Raw genomic sequence first — 20,310 nt, 5'->3', positions numbered from 1 at the left:
AGATTCAATTTTTATGGCTTGTTCTTGAAAATACTAAATGCTGGCTGTGTTTACTTTTCTGGGTTATGCACAAGTTTGAATTTTGTGATTTAATCAGCTTAATTCTTGTAACATACTTGTGCTCCTCTGTTCCTCATTTTGTTGTTTTGATTTCAATCGGTGTTGATTAGGATGGATTCATCTCAAGCTATGAATATGTCTTTAGATAGTCATGATTTGGAGGTCTTTGGAATGCTTAGGGATGTCAGAGTAGATGACCAAAGTGAGCATGTTCGAAAGAGAAGAAAAACAGATGAATCTCCGGGATCTATGTATTGGAATGATTACACCATAGTGTGGGTCGAAGAAGGGGATCCTCCTGTTATGAAGCTTGAAGGAATGTGCAAACATTGTTGTACCTTCATTTCAGTCGACTCAAGTGGATGCGGTGCCAATGGTTTAAAAAAGCATACTGCTTCGTGCATTGCAAGCCGGTAGAAGCCAGACGCTAAAAGGCAACACGTCTTTGGCTAAATGGAAGTTTGATCAGATGGCGATCCAAGACAATGCTTTAAAAGATGAAAAGATGAAAAGAATAGATTTGTGTACATTGCTGCCGTGCTTGATCCAAGACAAAAGATGAAACACGCTGAGACGTGCTTTAAAACAATCTATGGAGATGAATGAGGGGCTGATATGGTGAAAGAGGTGACGGACTCAATGAATGAGTTGTTTGAGTTTTACAGAGCGGAGAATGTGGCTCCTACACTACCTCGAGTAGTTGATACATCCTCTGTAGAACCTCGTGTGCGCTCAAATGGTCGAGCCTCTCTTCGCTTTATGGCTTTGCAGTCTAGTGATGACGAAGAAACTAGCGATGTGAATGAGCTCACTCTTTATCTCAAAGCAAAACGACACATGGGGTCGATGGATGAGATCGACAACTTTGACATCTTGAAGTGGTGGTCGCAGCACCCTTACTACCACGTTCTGAGCAAGATGGCAAGGGATATTTTGGCAATTCCGGTTTCCAGTGTTGCTTCTGAGTATGCATTTAGCACGGGAGGCCGTGTTCTGACTGCGTATAGAAGCTCGTTGACTTGCAGTATGGTTGAGGCTTTGATTTGCGCGGGAGATTGGTTGAAGATTGGTAACATTGAATCGAAAGGCAAAGAAGGCATGTCGGAAGAAGAACGAAACGAACATGGTACGCTCTTTAGTTTTCGACATTATACGTGCTATTTAATTTAGATTCTTATTTATTTTAATTTATCTATTTAGTATTAGCAGCCATTGGAGAGATTGCTCAGAAGAGGAATGCATAGAGTCAGAGTGGCCAACACTTGAGATGGATGTGGATGAAGAAAGGCTAAAGTGGTGAGAAATAAAGAATGATTAAAATGGCTTTGATAAATGATGATTTTTGGATTGGATTTGGATGATATTGTCTTTATATTTTAATAGGACAGGATGATGATATTTGATTTTAAAATTAGGTGGAAATTGGAAAACAAAGGGGACATTTGGAAAATTTCTTTTAGAAAACATATCATAAGTTCATAACAATAAACAATCAATTCTAAAAATTTAATTAAGAAGAGAGAGAAAAAAAGGAAAGCCCATGTTAAAAAACTCGGCCCTTTAGGCCCAGTTGAGATAACACTGTTCATTTTATTTAAATAAAGATGGATTGCCTAAAATAATTAGGTAACTAATTCAAATATTTAACTTAATTGATCAGTAATAATGATGCAAACAAATTTACCATTTCATCGTTTAAATAATCAGAATAATTACTTGCTTAAATAATCATTAGCCGATGTAATAATTAATAGGGTTACACTCTCATTTGTCCCTTAATCTAGCTTAATTATAAATTAATCATAATAATATAAACATATTCATATTTTGTATGAGAACAAAAGTATCATTTACATCTTATTGGTAAAATAATTTAGGCTATCAAACATCACTTAGTTTTAGCTTAAAAATAATTAATTACAATTAATTATCAAACATCTGACTTAGTTTTAGTTTTAAATGGAACACTTAATTAACATATACTCTTAATTCTTACTTAAAATATGAATAGTCTAGTACCATAATTCTTACTTAAAATAGAAATAGTCTAAATAGTTTGGGACGAGTTGAAATAGAAAAGTGCGAGTACATGAGACGAATGGAGTATTTAATACTACTCTATGTGTCCCACCATAAGCGAGGTGCTTTATTTTTGCACTCGTTTTAAAAAAAAATACTCCATCCGTCCCCTAAAAATAAAGTTTCTTTCTTTTTGGCCCGTCTTCTAAAAATAGAAATTTTCCATTTAAGGAAATTTTCTTTCTCTCTAATAAGGTGGGAAATTTTCCACAAACACACTTTTCTTTCTATCTCTCTCTTACTTTCCCAATTTTGCATTAAAACTCGTATCGTTTCAAATGTTTCTATTTTTAAGGGGATGGAGTATAAGAGCATGCGCAGCGATGGACAGACGGCGTTCGTCCGTCCGTGCCGCTGGCACGGACAAGCTCCACCGCCGCTGCGCTCGCGCCGCTGGCACGGCGCTGCTCGCTGCGAAGAGCACGTCCGTGCCAGCGAGCAGGCGACGTGGCGGCACGCGATTGGGCAACGGCATAGCCGTTGCCTTTGAAATTATTTTTTTATTAAAAATCAGTTTTTAATTAAAAAACCGATAAAAAAAAAAAATTCACTTCCCAAAAATAATATATCCGTTTATTACCGTTTTTACCACTTTTAATTTTTTTTTTATTTTTCCCCCCAAAAATACACATTTTCATCTATAAATACCCTCACTTTCACACCCAAAAATTCATACCAAACTACACAATTCTCATCTTCATTCTCACATATCCATTCTCATCTTCATTCTCCCATATCTATTCTCAATCTTTCTTCCACTCCTACACCATAACAATGTCCGGCCACGGCGATAACCCCCCGGGCTCCGGTTAGAACCCCGAATGGTTCGGTTCACCACAGTTTCCTAGTCTGGAAACGGAATACTCGGCCCCTCCTCAAACCCAAAGTTCGGGCGTTACGGGTGGCTACCGGCCATACCCAATCGATGACTAAGGTACCCCCGAAGGGCGATACGGGTGGACACCGGAGCCTAGGCCGACCGCCCCCTCCCAAACTCCGACTCCTCTTACTCGCAATGTCCGCACACCGTACACTTCGGCGGAGATGGATAAATTGTTCAATGCGTACTTGTAAATCTCCGAAGATCCGGTGGTTGGCACGAACCAATCCGGCGATCACTTTTGGTGGCGCATCGCTCGCCGGTACAATGAAAACCGGCCGCCGGGAACAGTCGAGCGCAACGAGAGTATGGTGCGCAACGCCATCTTCCGAGCCAACGATGAAATTGGCAAGTTCAATGGCTATTTCCTCTAAGAAGAGCGGAATGCGGGGAGCGGCCGGAACGAGGTCGACTTCATCACTGCCCCGATGAGCACTTACCAACCATGAACTACAAGTCATTCAAGTACCTCAACGTTTGGCAGGAAACGCGGACGCACCCGAAGTATTTGGGAGGCGTAACATCCTCCTCTAGCGGCTTCTCCAAATGGTCAAGGTCGGTATCACTATCCGACACCGGCTCCAAAGAAGTGACTAGCCAACTCGCCGGAGCTAACTTGAGTAGCCCCGACGCCGGCCTGAGTGGTTCCCAACGCCGACCGCAAGGAAGGAAGAAGGCGGCGGCCAACCGCCGTCGAGCCGCGGCTGCAACCGCCGATGCTCCAGTTCCGCTCCCGTTCCATATGAGCCACCTCCACTCTCCACCAACTCGTTGTGGCAGCTTTTGGCCCAACTCAATATGGCTGATAAGTCCACTATGACCCCCTCGCAACTTCGATCGCACGAGGCCATGATATTGGGCCTCCAAAGACAATTGGGGGTAGTGCCGTCGGATGAGTAGTCGTCCACGGGGGTATTTTAGCTTTTAATTATGTAATTTTTAATTTTTAGGAGTTTAATTATGTAATTTTTAATTTTTAGGATTTTAATTATGTCTTTTTTATTTTATTTGTAATTTGTAATATTTATTGTGGTTTTTTAATGAATTTTAATATCATGGAAATGTTTTTGTTTAATTGAATTTTAAGTTGAATTGTGCTCGTCCTTGCGGAAGAGCACATCTGTGGGTGTTGTGCTCTTGCCAGAGAGCATGCAGGAATAGTGGCGCCGGGCCCACAACCGTGCTCTTTGGCAAGAGCACGGTTGTGGATGCTCTAATAGTTAAAGTGGGGATAATGTAAAGTAAGAGAGAAAATGTTGTAGAGAAGAGTTTTATCTACATTATTCTATATTTTACTTTACATTCTCTCCACTTTATTTATTTTGTACTCCCTCTGTATCATAATAAGAGTCACATTTTGCCATTTCGATATGTCCCATAATAAGAGTCATATTTCAATTTTATCATAAATGGTAAGTAGGCCCACATTCCACTAACTCACTTCACTCACAATTTATTACTTCCCGTCCCCAAAGAATATGCAATTTAGATTCGACACGAGTTTTAATGTAAAATTGGTGAAGTAAGAGAGCTGTAGAGAGAAAAAGTAATGAAAGTATTGTTTGTGGAGACTGAGTCTCACCTCATTAGAGAAAAAAGAATTTCCAACATTAGAAAGTGTATATTCTTGTGGAACGGACTAAAAATGAAAGAGTGTATATTTTTGCGGGACGGAGGGGGTATAAAACGAATATAAAAAGTGTACATCATATTCCATTAACTTTTGCAATCCATTATTCTTTACAATTCTTAAAACTCGTGATCATACCAAATATGACTCCTATTGTAAAATAAGGGGAGTAGTATTATTTTTTCAAAACGAGTGCAGAAATAAAATATCTTACTTATAATAAGACGAAAAAAGTACTATTTAATAATAAAAAAAGAGTAATCTGGTACATGCATATCTTAATCTCTTTATCTCTCAATTCAAATTGAATAGAAAATGTAATATGGAGTAATGACTAGTCTGTTAGAAAAATAGATGTATACATACTACTTCATCATTCTATAAATGTATACGAAGCACAATTGATAAAGTAAAAAAATGTTATTAAAATATTATTAATAAAAAATAAGGTCGAACTTTATTAAAGAGAATAAAATTACTAAAAATAAAAACAAATCTTTTTTATGGAACATAAAAAGATTTTGTTTATGGAACAAATAAAGTATGAATTATTATGAATTAGCCTTGCTCTTTTTTAGTAAAAAGTAATTTATGGATTTTTGTCATCAAACTAATTTAGGTGATATCTGGGGAAGGAAAAAGACAAGGTTTGGATTATTTAAATCTTGGTTTTACTCTAAATTTGCACTAGTGAATAGTCTTAATTTCTTTTTTCCAACCCATACAATGATACAATTGAACTACTCCATATAGTAGAAAACTATATTGATTACACACAAAAGTTCATACACATTTAGTTTATTAATATCTTGCTTTACAAATATGTTTAGTTTAACTTATAGTAACTAAGTTAAAAGTTAGTCAAACTTTAAATTATTTTGTTATTTTATAAGAAACGATTAATTTACTTAAATGACCCTATTACATTTAATTTTTTAATCTATATTACTCCCTCGTCCCGCTTTAGTAGTCCCAGTTACTTTTGAGCACTCTTTTTGTAAAAATGGTAATAAATAGTTAAAGTGGAGAAATGGTAAAGTAAAAGAGAGAATAATGTAGAGAAGACTCTTATTTATATTATTCTCTGACTTAATTTACCATTTCTCCACTTTAACTGTGTATTATCATTTTTTACAAAATGAGTGCTCAAAAGTAACTGAAACTGCTAAAGCGGGACGGAGGGAGTATATTCTAATATTATTTCTCATCGTGGTGTCTCTTTAATTAGTATTTTCTGTCTCTAACTTATTATTTCATATATAATTGATAAATTAAATAATCCAAACTCTTTCACCGCTTCAGCATCTCTAAAACCTGAAAACGCAACATTGTGAATTTTGACGCAATCTATAACTAAATTTAGAATCGTAACTGATGAATGTAAAATTGAGATGTTAGATTTGGTGAGAATCGTGACCAAAGATTCTCTCAGCCCTCAGGTGATGAAATTCGTCCCCATTTCAACGTGGGCCCCGGGCTATTAAATACTCTCTCTGTCCCGCAGTATGATTCCTATTAGGCTACGACACGGGTTTAAGAAATTTAAAAAAAAGTGGATTGAATAAGTTAATGAAATATGCATCTCACTTATATATATTAGTTCTACAATAAAATGTAAGTGGAAAATGTTGATGTACTTACCATTTATGATAAAAGTGAAATATGACTTTACTCTATTGTGGGACAGACAAAAATGGCAAAACAGTACTCTTATTGTGGGGCGGAAATGTAATACTACTAGTGCTCGTAATTAACACTCACCGTCGGATAAAAATAGAACTTTAGTGATGGTACGAGTTTTAATATGAAATTGATAAAATAGAAATATAAAGAAAAAAATTATTGAAGTATTATTAGCCATGAATGTGGCCCACTTTATAAGAAATAAAAGACATGACAAAAATAGAAAAAGACTATTTTTGTGGGACATACCAAAATGAAAAAAAGAAAGAAAAAGAAAACGACTATTTTATAACGGAGGAAGTATTAATAATTTTAATTATAATAATAATAGTAAATAATTTGTGTTGATTTACGATATAAAAAAAAGAACTGGAAAACAAATTACGCTCTAAAATTTGGAAAACAAATTTGACACACATGTGGAGCCTATTATTATTAACTTTCTTTTTCCATTCATACGTACTAACATCGTTCTACACACGAATTGCAATCCAAACAAAAGAAATGTACATGATATACGTTGCAACATAAAAGATATTTAGCGATTAGAAAAATCCCTTAACATGATCTCTAGAATTCAGAAAATTTCAATAAATATTTAAATTGAGAAAATACTAATAAAATTAGACTAATCATACCTTTTGGTGATATTCTTTCGAGTTTAATAATTTAAAAGATACAAACTGCATTTTCTTGAGACTTAATTTAAAATTTACTCTGTAATTATATTTACATCCCTATGAGTAAAAGTTAGTAACCACATTACTAATCTCAATCTTCTATCCCTCAATTGCAATCAAAGAAAATTAAACTTATTATATGTTGAAAATAACTAAAGTGCTAGAATGGCGATTCTCATATATGTGCATAGATATTCATAAAATCACTGATATAAATAGGGTATTTATAATTATTATGATTATCCCTTTTTATGTAAAAATATACTTAAATTATTAAATATTGTGAATAAGAGTTCAACAAAGCAATAAGAGCGTAAAGGATACGCCATAAAAAATGAAAACACCAATAAATACTATTTGACAAAAATATAGACTTATGTAATGACACCTCTCACTTTTTGCATCTAAATCTCGTGCTCATCATCTTCTCATTTTGGATTTATACACTTTGCTCAAATCTCCTCCTCATTTTTCATCTTTATGGCTAAAAAGTTTATATGAATTCTTCTCTTCAAATTAATTTAGGAAAAGAATAGAATTTGGGTTTTCATAGTCCTTGTATGTGTTGGTGAATTGTCTTAATTTCCTTATTCCAATTTTTGAAATCAATTACTAGGACAACTGCAGTTCTTAATGACAATTTTCTAAAATTTAAAGATATTATAATGAGTTGATTAACATATAATATATCTCAATTTGGTTTAACATACTATAAACTGATTTTAGATTATTAATATCTTTTTACGAACTTTTTTTGTGTATGTTTAGATTAATTAATTTTTTTTGATAAAATAAACTCTTAAAGAGTTAATAAATTACTTTCTGAAAAGAAGTCCCAATAGCTTATAAGTTAATAAAATTTCTCAATTCTATTTTATTTTTATTATGTTATAATTATTTTACAAAAATTACACTATTATAATTTGTTATTTTTCAACATATATCGTTTCAATTTTTTCTCTCATCGCTTTTCTTTTTTGTATCTTCTCCTTAACTCGAGATTTTCTATAAGTTCAATATTAATTGAATTATCGAATTACTTTCTTAACTCCGGAATGTCTAAACCTGGATAGAGTTAGATTCTGCATTTTGAATCAATAAAAAATAAAAATGAAATATGTTGTAACTGATATGTATTTGGTGATGTCTATATTTAGACCAAAATATTCTTCCAGGTGATGAAATTTTTACCCTATTTGGCGGTGGACTATTTGCTTACCGTTGCCCGGATGAAAATGATAATATAAGAAAGAGAAAAGATAATTATCAATTAATTTATGTAGAAAGCGTGGGAAATGATTAGTTGGTAATAGAGGAAAGTAAATTTAGTAATTAGATTAATAAAAAAAAATTATTTTGATAAATTTAACCCCTTTTTGATAATTCTCTTAAAACTTTGAATGTACATAGAGCGACCTAAATCCATCTGATAATTAACTTGGAACATTCGACATAGTAGAGTAGAAGATTTGAGAAGCTCTCCACCCTAAGAAGATTCGATTTAGTATTTCTCTTTTTTTTTTAATTAACAGAGCGCAATTTATAATTTGATTGTATACTTAAATCATTCGTCAAATTAATGATTATTAATAGTTGTCTCAATTTGCTATTTCGTCCATGAATAATTGTCTCATTTGTTTATTTTACTACTTATGAGAAGAGTCTCCACATTATACTAGTTTTATCTCACTCACATATTATAAACCGAAGTATTAGATATAAAAGTGGATCCACATTCCATTAACTTTTTCCACTCACTTTCCATTACATTTCTTAAACATAAGCCAAGTCAAAGTGAACCTATTATTGGCGGACGAATGGAGTAATTTTATTGATCGGTCGTATAGGCTCGAGTTGGACAGAGAATTGCTTCGATTTAAATTAATCGAAAAAGCTTTATACATATATAAAAAGATACTGACCAATCAAACAGATTCTATTTATGTCACGATAGAAACATAACGGCCTAATCATTGCGTTGATCTACGTCACGATTAAAATCCGAAAGCATATTATGCTGAAATAGAGGACATGGCGTGTTTTTTCTTGATTTGACATACGTGTGGAACCTATAATTATTGTAAACATAATTGTATATTCTTTTGCATCACAATTTCTTAGCCGCCGTACATATAAATTTATTATCGAATCTCGATCCACATTTCAAATTTTTCGGAGCGAAAGTATATTTTTCACACGAATTATCTCTCTCTCTCTTACCCCTCCCCCCAATTCAACTAACTACCTTCCAAACACGAAAGCGGCCATAGTTTGGTCGCTCAATTCTGTATATCGAATCAATTAGTACGTCACGATTAAAAGTATAGGAGATAAATTATGCTCTGAAATAGAGGATGCCGCGTGTTTTATTTTTGGTTTTGGCGCACCCGTGGAGCCTAATTATTGTGAAAAACATAATCGTATCTCTTTCTGCATCCAAATTTCCTAGTAGGTATACCGATAAATTTATTTCCGAATCTTGTTACACATGTCAAAATTTTTGAATCAACCGTACATTTTCCTTACGAATGTTCTCTCTCTCAGTTTAACTGTACTAACTACTATACCTTCCTAACACGAAAGCGGCTATTGTTTGTTTGCTACATTCTATATATCGACTCAATCGGAAGTCATTACTAAAAGTCCGGAAGACAGATTATGCTCTGAAACATAGGAACACATAAATTCACTTTTTCTTGTCGATACATGTATAACTCCTAACTAATAATGCGAAAATTAAAATGAATCATTTCCGTATCTCAATGTTCTCCGCAACGACATCCATTTTTCACACAAACTTCGACACCCCCAATAAATTTTCCAGATTTCCGAATCTAGTATATTAAATTTTTCGAAGTGACCGTACATTTTCTTTGGTCATACTAAACAATTTTCTTCATTTTTCAAAAAAAAAATCAATAATTCTCCGTCAATACTAATGACAATCTCCCTAATACACTAAAAGTAAAATACATTTTTTACAAGAAAATATAGGTAATAAAATTATATTTGCACCGATCCTTCTATCCCAATTCAGAACATCAATTTTGTCAACTTGTGCATAACACCATGATTCCTCACCTATAAATCCAACCCCCTTCTCCCAACCTAACACCACCACCAACAAGAGATTCAAGAGAGTGATGGAGCAAAAAACCACAGTGCTCATCATCGGCGCAGGCCCCGCCGGTCTAGCCACTTCGGCATGTTTAAACCTCAAAAACATAGCCAACATTGTGCTAGAACGGGAAGACTGCGCCGCCTCTCTATGGCGGAAGCGAGCCTACGACCGCCTCAAGCTCCACCTCGCCAAGGAGTTCTGCCAGCTCCCCCACATGCCCTTCCCAGCCGGCTCCCCCACCTTCATCCCGAAAAACGCCTTCATCAGCTACCTCGATGACTACGTGGACAAGTTCGATGTCAGCCCGTTGTTCTGTCGCAGCGCTGTTTCCGCCTCTCTGGAGGCCGGGAGCGGGAAATGGAACGTGGTGGCCCAAAACCTGGCCTCGGGTGGCATGGAGAGGTACGAGGCCGAGTTTCTCGTTGTGGCCACGGGGGAGAATAGCGAGGGTTTCATCCCTCGTGTGGAGGGGCTGGACTCGTTCGAGGGGGAGGTGCTCCACTCGAGCAAGTTCGAGAATGGGGGCCGGTTCGAAGGGAAAGAAGTGTTGGTGGTCGGAAGCGGGAATTCGGGGATGGAGATCGCGTTGGATCTGGCCAATTGGGGCGCCCGGACCTCGATTGTGATCCGGAGCCCGGTGAGATTCTTTATTCCCTTTTTTACTCGCAAAATTTGACAAACTTGTTAAAACAACCAATTGATAAGAATTTACATAAAACTTGTTAAAACAACCAATTGATAAGAATTTACATAAAAACCATTGAAAGCATAATGAGTCTAACCCAATTTATCCTCTCACTTATTTTAGGTCAATTTTAGTACCAAAACATGACAACCTTATTAAAGAATCAATTGATAGGAATTTAGATAAAAACAAATGGTAAAATCCATTATTGATTCTAACCCCAAATTACATGTAATTAATGTTGTTTTCTTGAATTAGGGGTTTGGATATGGAGATGATTATTTGATTTACTATTGCAATTGCAGGTGCATGTGTTAACTGAGAATATGGTGAGATTGGGGATGACATTACTAGCCTATCTACCGTTGTATCTGGTGGATAATCTGGTCATGATTATAGGCGATTTGAGACATGGAAGACTTACTAAATATGGCATCATAAAGCCCAAAGAGGGCCCGTTTGCTCTGAAAGTGTCGACCGGAAGATCCCCCGTCATCGATGTCGGGACCATCGGCAAAATCAAAGCCGGAGAAATCCAAGTATATACATATTTCACACACACACGTAAAATGATACATTTTTGCTCTCACTCTCAATAGCTTTTTGAAAATAAAATTTATTCTCATTGAAATAGAACCTTTCCGTAACTAACTAAGGCATGAAGCATTTAAGTATAATTTTGTCTCATTATTTATTTTGTAGATGTTGCATTAAGTTAAGGTGGTTAATAATTAATCAATGGCAAAAGTTTTAAATCCAGGGCAGCATGTGCTATATATATGCTTTTATAGAGAATCCACTCAATTCCCTTTAAGATTCTTGTAAGTCTTATTGTTGATGTAGAGATCTAATAATTACAATCCTCTTAGGGATAAAAAAATAAATATCTCCTTTTAAGCATCTACTGTATATATTTTTACATATTTTTCTTAAAATTAAATAACAATTTTTTTTGTTTCTGAAACCATATTATTCATAGATAGACACTTATAACAAAATCTCCATTTTCTAGCTAGGGTTTCTTAGTAGTCATATTTTTCATTAAACATTTATTTAAATTTTCTACGATTTTTGCAGGTGCTCCCAGCTATGAAGATGGTGAAAGGGAACAAGGTTGAGTTCAGCAACGGCCGCGTTAAAAGCTTCGACGCCATCGTGTTCGCCACCGGCTACAACAGCACCGTCAAGAAATGGCTAAAGGTACAAAAAATTATACTACTAATAAAATAAAAAATATTAATTAAACCCTATTTTTAAACCTCATTATATATGATATATTGAATTGTGTTTAGGGCGATGGTGATAGCCTTTTTGCTGAAAATGGAATGCCAAAGGTGAAGCTTCCGAATCATTGGAAAGGCGAAAACGGGCTTTACTGTGCTGGATTTGCGAGCGCTGGGCTGGCTGGCGTTGCCCAAGACGCGAAGAAGATATCGCAAGACATACATGCGACTCTATTCCCCCTTCCAAAATAATAGAAATTCAATTAGACTATAGTACTTGTTAAAGTTTTTTCTGCATTTCATCCTGTCATTTCCAACTACAAGTCTTTATAATAATCTTGTTGGGAGAATGTGAGAATTATTTTTAACCATTAGATCGCGAATATCATTTGTAGGTTGAGAGTTCGAATCACGGATGCAATGGAATTTTCAAACTATTTAAATGTAGTTATATTAAAGGCGAAGACAGTAAATTTATACGTTCGATTCACAATTCTCACATTCGTATAATAAGATATATTAATCAAACAGCGGGACAAAATAATTACTACTAAAATTTCAAAATCCAAAGATTGTTTTCTCAAGTAGGGAAGATTAAGAAAATCTCCTTAGCAAATTCAAAATATTAGGATTTTATTAATACAAGGATTTTTATTGAGGTATACAAACAAAGTTGATTCATGTGACTAGTTTTGATAATTTTTATGCTATATTAATATATAAAGATAAATTTTAAAATTTCTATCTACGCGCCATCAACCCCTAATAGCCATACAGTTTATTTTTGTCTTAATCAAGGGACACGATTGTCTTTCTTAACCCCAAATTATAGCCCAATTCTTTTTTGCTTGGTGTTTTGTGGGAATGGGATATGATTGAGTTCAATTCCTAGAACTCTCCAAAGCGACAAATTATTGTAAAGTTAATATGTATTAGGTGGAGAAATGATATGCTGTTAGGATCGTCGACTGCAACATTAGTTTGATATTGTCCGCTTTGGGTCAAGCCCGCACGGATTTGTTTTTGGGTCACTCCCAAAAGGCCTCAAACTAATTGAGGTTGGATAGGAATTATATACACCTTCCAACTTCTCTCACTCATCCGATGTGGGATAGGTTTGTATCCCAACAAACCTCCCCTCAAACCGAGATCACATCGGGAACGCAGTTGACACGAACATGGGTTGTTCCAGCCCTGGCCCCTGGGTCATCCTGGGCCCGACTCTAACTTTGAGTCCTTCAGGGCCCGACCCTAACCGGGGCTCATCCAGGCACAACCCATAGCCACCTGGGCTCTGATACCACTTGTTAGGATCGTCGACTGCAACATTAGTTTGATATTGTCCGCTTTGGGTCAAGCCCGCACGGATTTGTTTTTGGGTCACTCCCAAAAGGCCTCAAACTAATTGGGTTGGACATGAATTATATACACCTTCCAACTTCCCTCACTCATCCGATGTGGGATGGGTTTGTAACCCAACATATGCTACATACCTTATGTGAGCTCCTCATATGTAGGGACTTCAATGTAGTCCGCAACCCGTGGACTGGCCCGAATAGCCCGCCAAATTTATAGGGTTAGGGCTGGAAATTTCTAGCCCGATAAAATTAAAACCCAATTAGCCCGCACCCGATTAACCAGCGACCCGTTAGGGCTAGACCCGAAAACCCGATAAAATTTCTATTATTATATTTTTTACTCCTAATTCGACATTTCATTGATTAATTTTATAATATAGATAACTAAAAAATAACTTTCAATTTTATATTAAATATACAAATTATATGTTGAATTGTTATTAATATAATAATTGATAAATAAATTAAAAACTTCAAATTCACTTAAAAAATATTAAGATTTCTAAAACGTGCATTAAAATTTCACGAAATATCTCAAATATGAGTATTTGATCATGTTTATGATTGAATTTGACCATATATCTCAAATTTATCATAATTAAATATTTTACATTTATGAATATAACTAATTTTCATCATTATTTATTGGATTGATCACATGTTAATCTTATCGGTAGCAACCCGATTAACCAGCTAGGCTAGCCCGAAACCCGAGCTTTTAGGGCTAGGGTTGAACTTTTACAACCCGATTGACCCGCAACCTGAGTAGGGACGGCCCGATTGACATCCCTACTTATATGTGAGCACCACTCTCGTTTTACGCATTTTTAACGTTGTTCGTTTCGATTTATATATTTAGTTTGATTCTAATGCATTAAAAATATTATTGGAATTTTTAATTTCACAAAATTCATGTAAATCAAAGCTCGATTTGTTAGTTTATTAGTAATTATTTGAATTTATAGAGAAAACGAGCAAATCAAACTTTGATTTATATGAATTTTGTGAAATTAAAAATTCTAATAATATTTTTTAATGCATTAGAATCAAACTAAATATATAAATCGAAACGAATAACGTTAAAAATGCGTTAAATGAAAGTGGTGTTCGTATAAGGAGCTAACATAATGTATGTAGCATATCATTTTTGTATTAGGTGTGTATAAAGTTTACTTCTTATTTTCGTACAGTATATCCTACTAAATGTTCTTTACTCGTTTTGGACAATAAGGAAAATCTTACATTGTATAGTTCCTTTATCCCAAGTTAATCGTATAGCTTTTTGGTTTTTTTTTAGCAAAAAACATTTATTTTCTCTTATTTTATTTTCTTTTTACTTATATATTTTATTATTATTTTCAATTTTATTTTTTCTTCATTTCAATAATATTTAAAATAAACGCCTCAATGAAAAGGAGTATATTTTAAAATACTTGGAAAGACAATTAATTCATCATCTCCTCCTTTAATTTGTGTTACTTAGACGATTCCTACAAAGTATTTATGCATTTTCTTAGGAAAGATCTTGGGAAAGGAAAGTGAACAGGCAAAAGAGTGTAAATTATGTAGTCCTGGTGTGACTCGATGTGTATTAATTTTAGTGTTTCTTCGTAATTTCCTTTTTTTCAATTAAGTTAATATTCCTAATAAAATTAAAATCCCTCTCAATTCAATGACTTGGGCAATTAGCGGCTAGCGCATCTACAAGAAAAATCGAAACCGTAATTTGTTTAAACTATGCAGTAAACAAAATTAATGAATTTTACTCTAGTTTTGTACATTATTTTGCAAGGTCTTTGAATAGTTTCTAGTGGTCGAATTTTTTGATAACTCAGTTTTTTCTGCATAATTTTATCGCTTTTTCTCTATTTGAATTCTTCTTCTTCTTCTTTTATTATTATTATTATTATTATTATTATTATTATTATTATTATTATTATTATTATTATTATTATTATTATTATTATTATTATTATTATTATTATTATTTTCTGTTTTGTACATTATCTATTTATATTTTTTAAGTTATGATTTAACAAGTTTTAGAATCCAAAGAGAGCACCTCGACCGAGTGAGGAGCCAAACCAAGCCACATACTACTCAGCCAAGCCAAGTGATATCTTTCCGCGGAGTTCAAAGACAACCACTCTCGGCCTAATGCCACTCGACCGAGTAGGTCAAGCGGATTTGTGAGGCTTTTATAATAACAATACATTTTGGAGATCAATCCGTTCCCCCTATAAAACACATGACCTAAGGTACAAATTTAAATCCATCTATATATCATCACCCTATCATTCCCCTACATTATTCAATCCATTCTCCACCATCATCGATCGATCATATTTACGAGCCTTGGAAGACCAAGCAAACGAAATCAAGGAAGATCGAGGTATAAGCAAGAATGCGAATCGACATTAATCTCTGCAGATTTTTGTGTTATTTCTGACTTAGTTCATCTTTAATGAGCTATTAAATGTTTGATTAATTTGTGATCAGTCTTGACAACTTAGGATTTGTTTGTGGATTGTGGATAATAGGATAATGTCTGAATTTCAAACTAATACTAATATTTTTCGACAACACAAAATAGTCATATTTTTTTCATTTTGATCCGTCTATCAAAATTGATTCCAATCTATTTTTAGTAAATTTCTCTCTTTAATAAAATAAATTTCATTTTTTCACTAGTAATACTTTAACAACTATTTCTCTCTATCTCTCTATTTTATTAGCATTGTACTAGTATTCGTGTCATTCATTATCAAGATTATATTTCTGGATAGGCGGAGTATTAAATTTTGTAAGTAGGTGATATGCAAAAAAAAAACTTGTAAATTAAATGAAATACTGAAAGGAGGCTTGGCTTCTACAGAATAGCTCATCTTTTAACTAAAATTATTATGTGTATTCACCTAAATTGAATCTATTATTTTGTTTTCCATGGACATGTCAAGTTGATTGCATGAAAGAAAAATAGTGGTTATGGAAGATTTAATAATTAGCTCAAATATAGCTGGGCGGGCTTTTCAGTCACAGGTTTGTTTGGGCCTTCCACAATTTTATCGAGCTCAGCCCAAGCCCTAAATCTGCCCGCCAGTTTAAGCCCTATTAAATAAAAATTTATTTATCTATTAAAGTCAATTTTGTTTATATTTTGTATGAATTGTTAGGCAAAAGTTCGTATTATAATTATTGTTTTCTTAAAATTTTAAAATATATAACCTCTATCACACAATTGGCATCAGTTGTCCCACTAGTTTTAGTGTACATTTATTAAAGTCAATTTTGTTTATATTTTGTATGAATTGTTAGAGCCATTTCTCCTACTTAAAATATGATGACATCCTAAGAAAATCAAAGATAGTTAAGAGGTTTTATTGTGTAGAAAAAACATATAAACACACTACTTTGAAGAGATTTCAACTCTATGTTTGATCTAGTGTATTGTCTAGGCAAGTCACACCATATAGAGTTTTTGTGTTAATTATCAAGTTGTTAGGTGAATTAAAATCTTACAGCTGTATTCAATATTTTTTGTTTACTATTCCTAGATAGGAACTTAATTACATCGTGTTTACCTTGACTTCAACCCCCTAATTAAGGGCTGAAAAGTTGTTAGCTTGTGCCAAAGTCATAAATCTAAAAACAAAACTAATTCATAGTACTATATATTTTACTCATTATTATTATTATTAATCAATCGGTTTGAACTAAGTTCAAGTTTCTAGCATTAAGATTATTTTAGTCCGATATTGTGATCAACATAATACTATAGTACTATAACGACTATTATTACAATGATTACGAAAATTCTAAAACACATAATTACAAAATAAATTCGCCTACCAAAAGCTAATTCGGATGTTTTGGAAACGGAAATAAACTAATGTGATTATTAAGCACGAATACTAATGTTTAATTTTTCTAATTTAATTTTCAGCATTTGATTTTTCCTCTTTTGAATCCTCAGCTGGATCCTTCTTGACATCTTCCTTGAGAGATTTAGCAATGGTTTCTGCCTTTTCTTCTTCTTCTTGAACCTGCATTTACACCACCCAATTACATTCCATGTTTACATTATTAATATAAAACTACTAATTAATCATCCACATCAAAAAGATTATAACATTAAAATTGTTCGTGGAAAACGAATTGTTAATTAAAATGGGAAAGTGGTCAAATGAAATAATGAATTGGATGGTTATTATATTAGAATACTATCGTTTTCAATTCATTGAAAAACATACTGTTATGTCATTATCATTCTGTAACTTTTTTTATTTGATTTAATTAATCTATAATGACTGACTAGTGGCTTATTAATCATTGACTAAATTGAGTGCAGAATTAACACGAAACATATATAGTGATTTTTTTTTATAAAAAAAAAAGAACCTTATCAATGAAATCATCAATTGCTCCAGCATCATCTCCTGCCCTTTCAGCAAATTTTTCAACAAAATCAACAACCTCCCTTAGTTTTGTACCCTTTGGAATATCGTCGGCGATATCCTCAGCCACCTTCTCCACCTTATGTGCCACCTTCTCCACCGCCTCCGCCACGTCTTCCGCCATCTGCAGAGCGGCCATAACCTTGCCTACACTACACATACATATATAAAAATACATATATAACAAATTATCGAAAAAACTATGAATTTTGGCCTAATTCTGTATCATTCCACAATTTTAATAATTTGGGTGAAATTATATTATACTAGTATCCAAGAAATAATATGTGGGTGTCACCTTACAACTCACGCAATGTCGTTTATTCATAAATTAAACGATGACACTTTATTGAAAATTATCAACAATATAATCACTTAGGTGACCAGATTTTTTCGCCATACTGATTTCCTGGTCTAGCTAGTTTTTAAAATTGCAAAATAGCCAAAATTAAAACAAACTTCATACAATTTTTGTAGTTTACACAATATTATAATATTAAAAGACAGAATTTAATGTAATATTCTTAAGAATATGTAACGCATACTTACCCTTAAGCAATGGACCCCATTTGTAGCTGATGAAAGGTATCACTATTGCTACAGCCACACCAGCAGCCCAGCTTCTGTCCAAATTTTTATAAATAAAAACATAATAACAATTGGAAAAGGATAGAAATATGCATAATCAAACAACAAAATGAAATTAATTTGACTTACAAAATATTCGAAGGAGGTCCAGGAGGCGGGGCTCCTGGTTCCATACTACGCACGACAAAATTTCTGAAACGAGCATGCATCAAACGATGTGACAAAATCGATATAATATAGTACTATACAACTATTCATTTCGGAATTTACATACCTTGTATTTTTGCTATAGCTTTGCGGAAATCTTGTATGGCTCCTTAGAGGTTGGAAAGCTTGTTTATCTTTGGAATTGAAGATCAAAACCATGTTATTCTTATCGAAATTTTGTAGTAGAGATTTGGATTTGTGACGATGATTTTTGTGATGATTGAAACCACCCAAAGAAGAATCGCAAACGTGTGGGATCTTGATCAACATCAGACCTAGATTTTTGCAAACTATTTAAGTCTTCCTTCGATTTTAGAGTAAAAAAAGAACTTTATGATTTTGTATAGGAGGAGAAGAAGAAAATGATGTGTGTGTGTGTGTATGTGTGTGTTGTGTGTGTACTACTTCTATATTGCCCAGATTTATAGGGAGAAAGCTATACGAAAATAAGAGTACAAGACTTTTACAATGTGAATATTTTTTGGTGTTCATAAAAAAGTTGAACTTTGAATATACCATTCCTTCACTTTTATTATGAACGTTGAAAGTAAGATTAAAATTTATCGATTCTTACATTCATATTTATATTTTTTATTCCACTATTCCTATCGTGCCACTTCAACTTCATTTTTGTTTCTTTTTTGCTTGTCACATCTACTGAATTTTCAACTTTATAGTTATATTAATACTTTGCGTAGAGAACTAAATATTGACAAAATTATATATATGACAAAAAAAAATTCTCTTTTCTTCTTTCTCACACTCTCTGGGATTCTTTTCCTTCATATTATTTTTGAGATATGTTTGTTACGTAAGGTTGTTAGTTGTATAATATCCGAGTATGGTCATTATGAAGGAATTAATATGGTCAATAAAGATTACAAGTCTTCAATAAAATTAATTTGGGCATAAAAACACATGGGATTGTGGTAATATTTAATTTCCTCCATATACATAATGAGCAATGGCCATTAACCGCGCGTAGATTTAATTATATATATAAGTCAATTAAGTCATGTACAAATTGATAAATCCGTATATAATTAAGGCTACATATACTAGCTAGATCCTAGGTCGGTATGATGCATAGGAAATATTTGTAAGAAAATAAATGTATTGACTTAATTAATTAAATACATATAAAAATAATAATAAAATCAAATGTGAAAAGTACTCCTAGTTGTTTTGCGTTGTAGACTTTTACAAGGACCAATAAGCGTGAAAATTCATAAATTTCCATTTGTCGTGACCGAATTGCATATCAAATAAAATACAATTCATTTTTCAAGTTAGTTTTCTACTGGAGCTATCCACATATAATAAATACAGTAATTTATTTATCTGCCAGTAATATTGCCAAAGCTGGCCTAGTTCTCTTTATTGGCCCAATCCCATGTGTTCTTTATGCCCAAATATTATAATTATATTACATATAAAATATATGTGTTAATGATGATGGTTCGATTTAGAGGTAGTTAGGTCAAAGCTAGCTAACGTTCAAATGAAATTTTATCCACGCCTAATCGAAATTTTCATTAATTTTACATATTTCCTAAGTAGGATTAGGTTTAACACATACTTAAACTCAAAGTTAAATACGAAATTAATTTATTAATACTCCTTCCGTTTTACTCAAGATGTCCATCTTTCCTATTTAGTTTG

At 33.5% G+C, this 20,310-nt stretch overlaps 2 protein-coding genes across 3 annotated transcripts; one reads left to right on the top strand and one right to left on the bottom strand.

The window, feature by feature from the left end:
- Nucleotides 1-10,155: 10,155 nt before the first annotated feature.
- Nucleotides 10,156-12,293, top strand: LOC121782787 (probable indole-3-pyruvate monooxygenase YUCCA11). Its single transcript, XM_042180732.1, has 4 exons — nucleotides 10,156-10,770; nucleotides 11,124-11,357; nucleotides 11,896-12,018; nucleotides 12,111-12,293. The coding sequence occupies exons 1-4, from the start codon at nucleotides 10,156-10,158 to the stop codon at nucleotides 12,291-12,293; spliced, it is 1,155 nt and encodes a 384-aa protein (XP_042036666.1).
- A 4,864-nt stretch (nucleotides 12,294-17,157) lies between these two features.
- On the bottom strand, nucleotides 17,158-19,170 carry LOC121780884. 2 transcript variants are annotated; one of them, XM_042178533.1, is made up of 5 exons: nucleotides 18,716-19,170; nucleotides 18,571-18,633; nucleotides 18,403-18,473; nucleotides 17,798-18,000; nucleotides 17,158-17,442 (listed from the first exon to the last, which is right to left on the bottom strand). In XM_042178533.1, exons 1-5 carry the CDS (start codon nucleotides 18,916-18,918, stop codon nucleotides 17,332-17,334), a joined length of 651 nt encoding a protein of 216 aa, XP_042034467.1. In that variant the 5' UTR covers nucleotides 18,919-19,170; the 3' UTR covers nucleotides 17,158-17,331. The 2 variants fall into 2 exon arrangements, with proteins under 2 accessions (XP_042034467.1, XP_042034466.1); XM_042178532.1 differs by having other exon boundaries at nucleotides 18,403-18,476; nucleotides 18,716-19,166.
- Between the last annotated feature and the right edge of the window lie 1,140 nt (nucleotides 19,171-20,310).

This window comes from Salvia splendens, chromosome 20 (assembly GCF_004379255.2).
Source record: "Salvia splendens isolate huo1 chromosome 20, SspV2, whole genome shotgun sequence".
Taxonomy (NCBI): domain Eukaryota; kingdom Viridiplantae; phylum Streptophyta; class Magnoliopsida; order Lamiales; family Lamiaceae; genus Salvia; species Salvia splendens.
The sequence above is the reverse complement of the archived record's forward strand: the minus strand, read 5'-3'. Positions and strand labels throughout refer to the sequence as shown.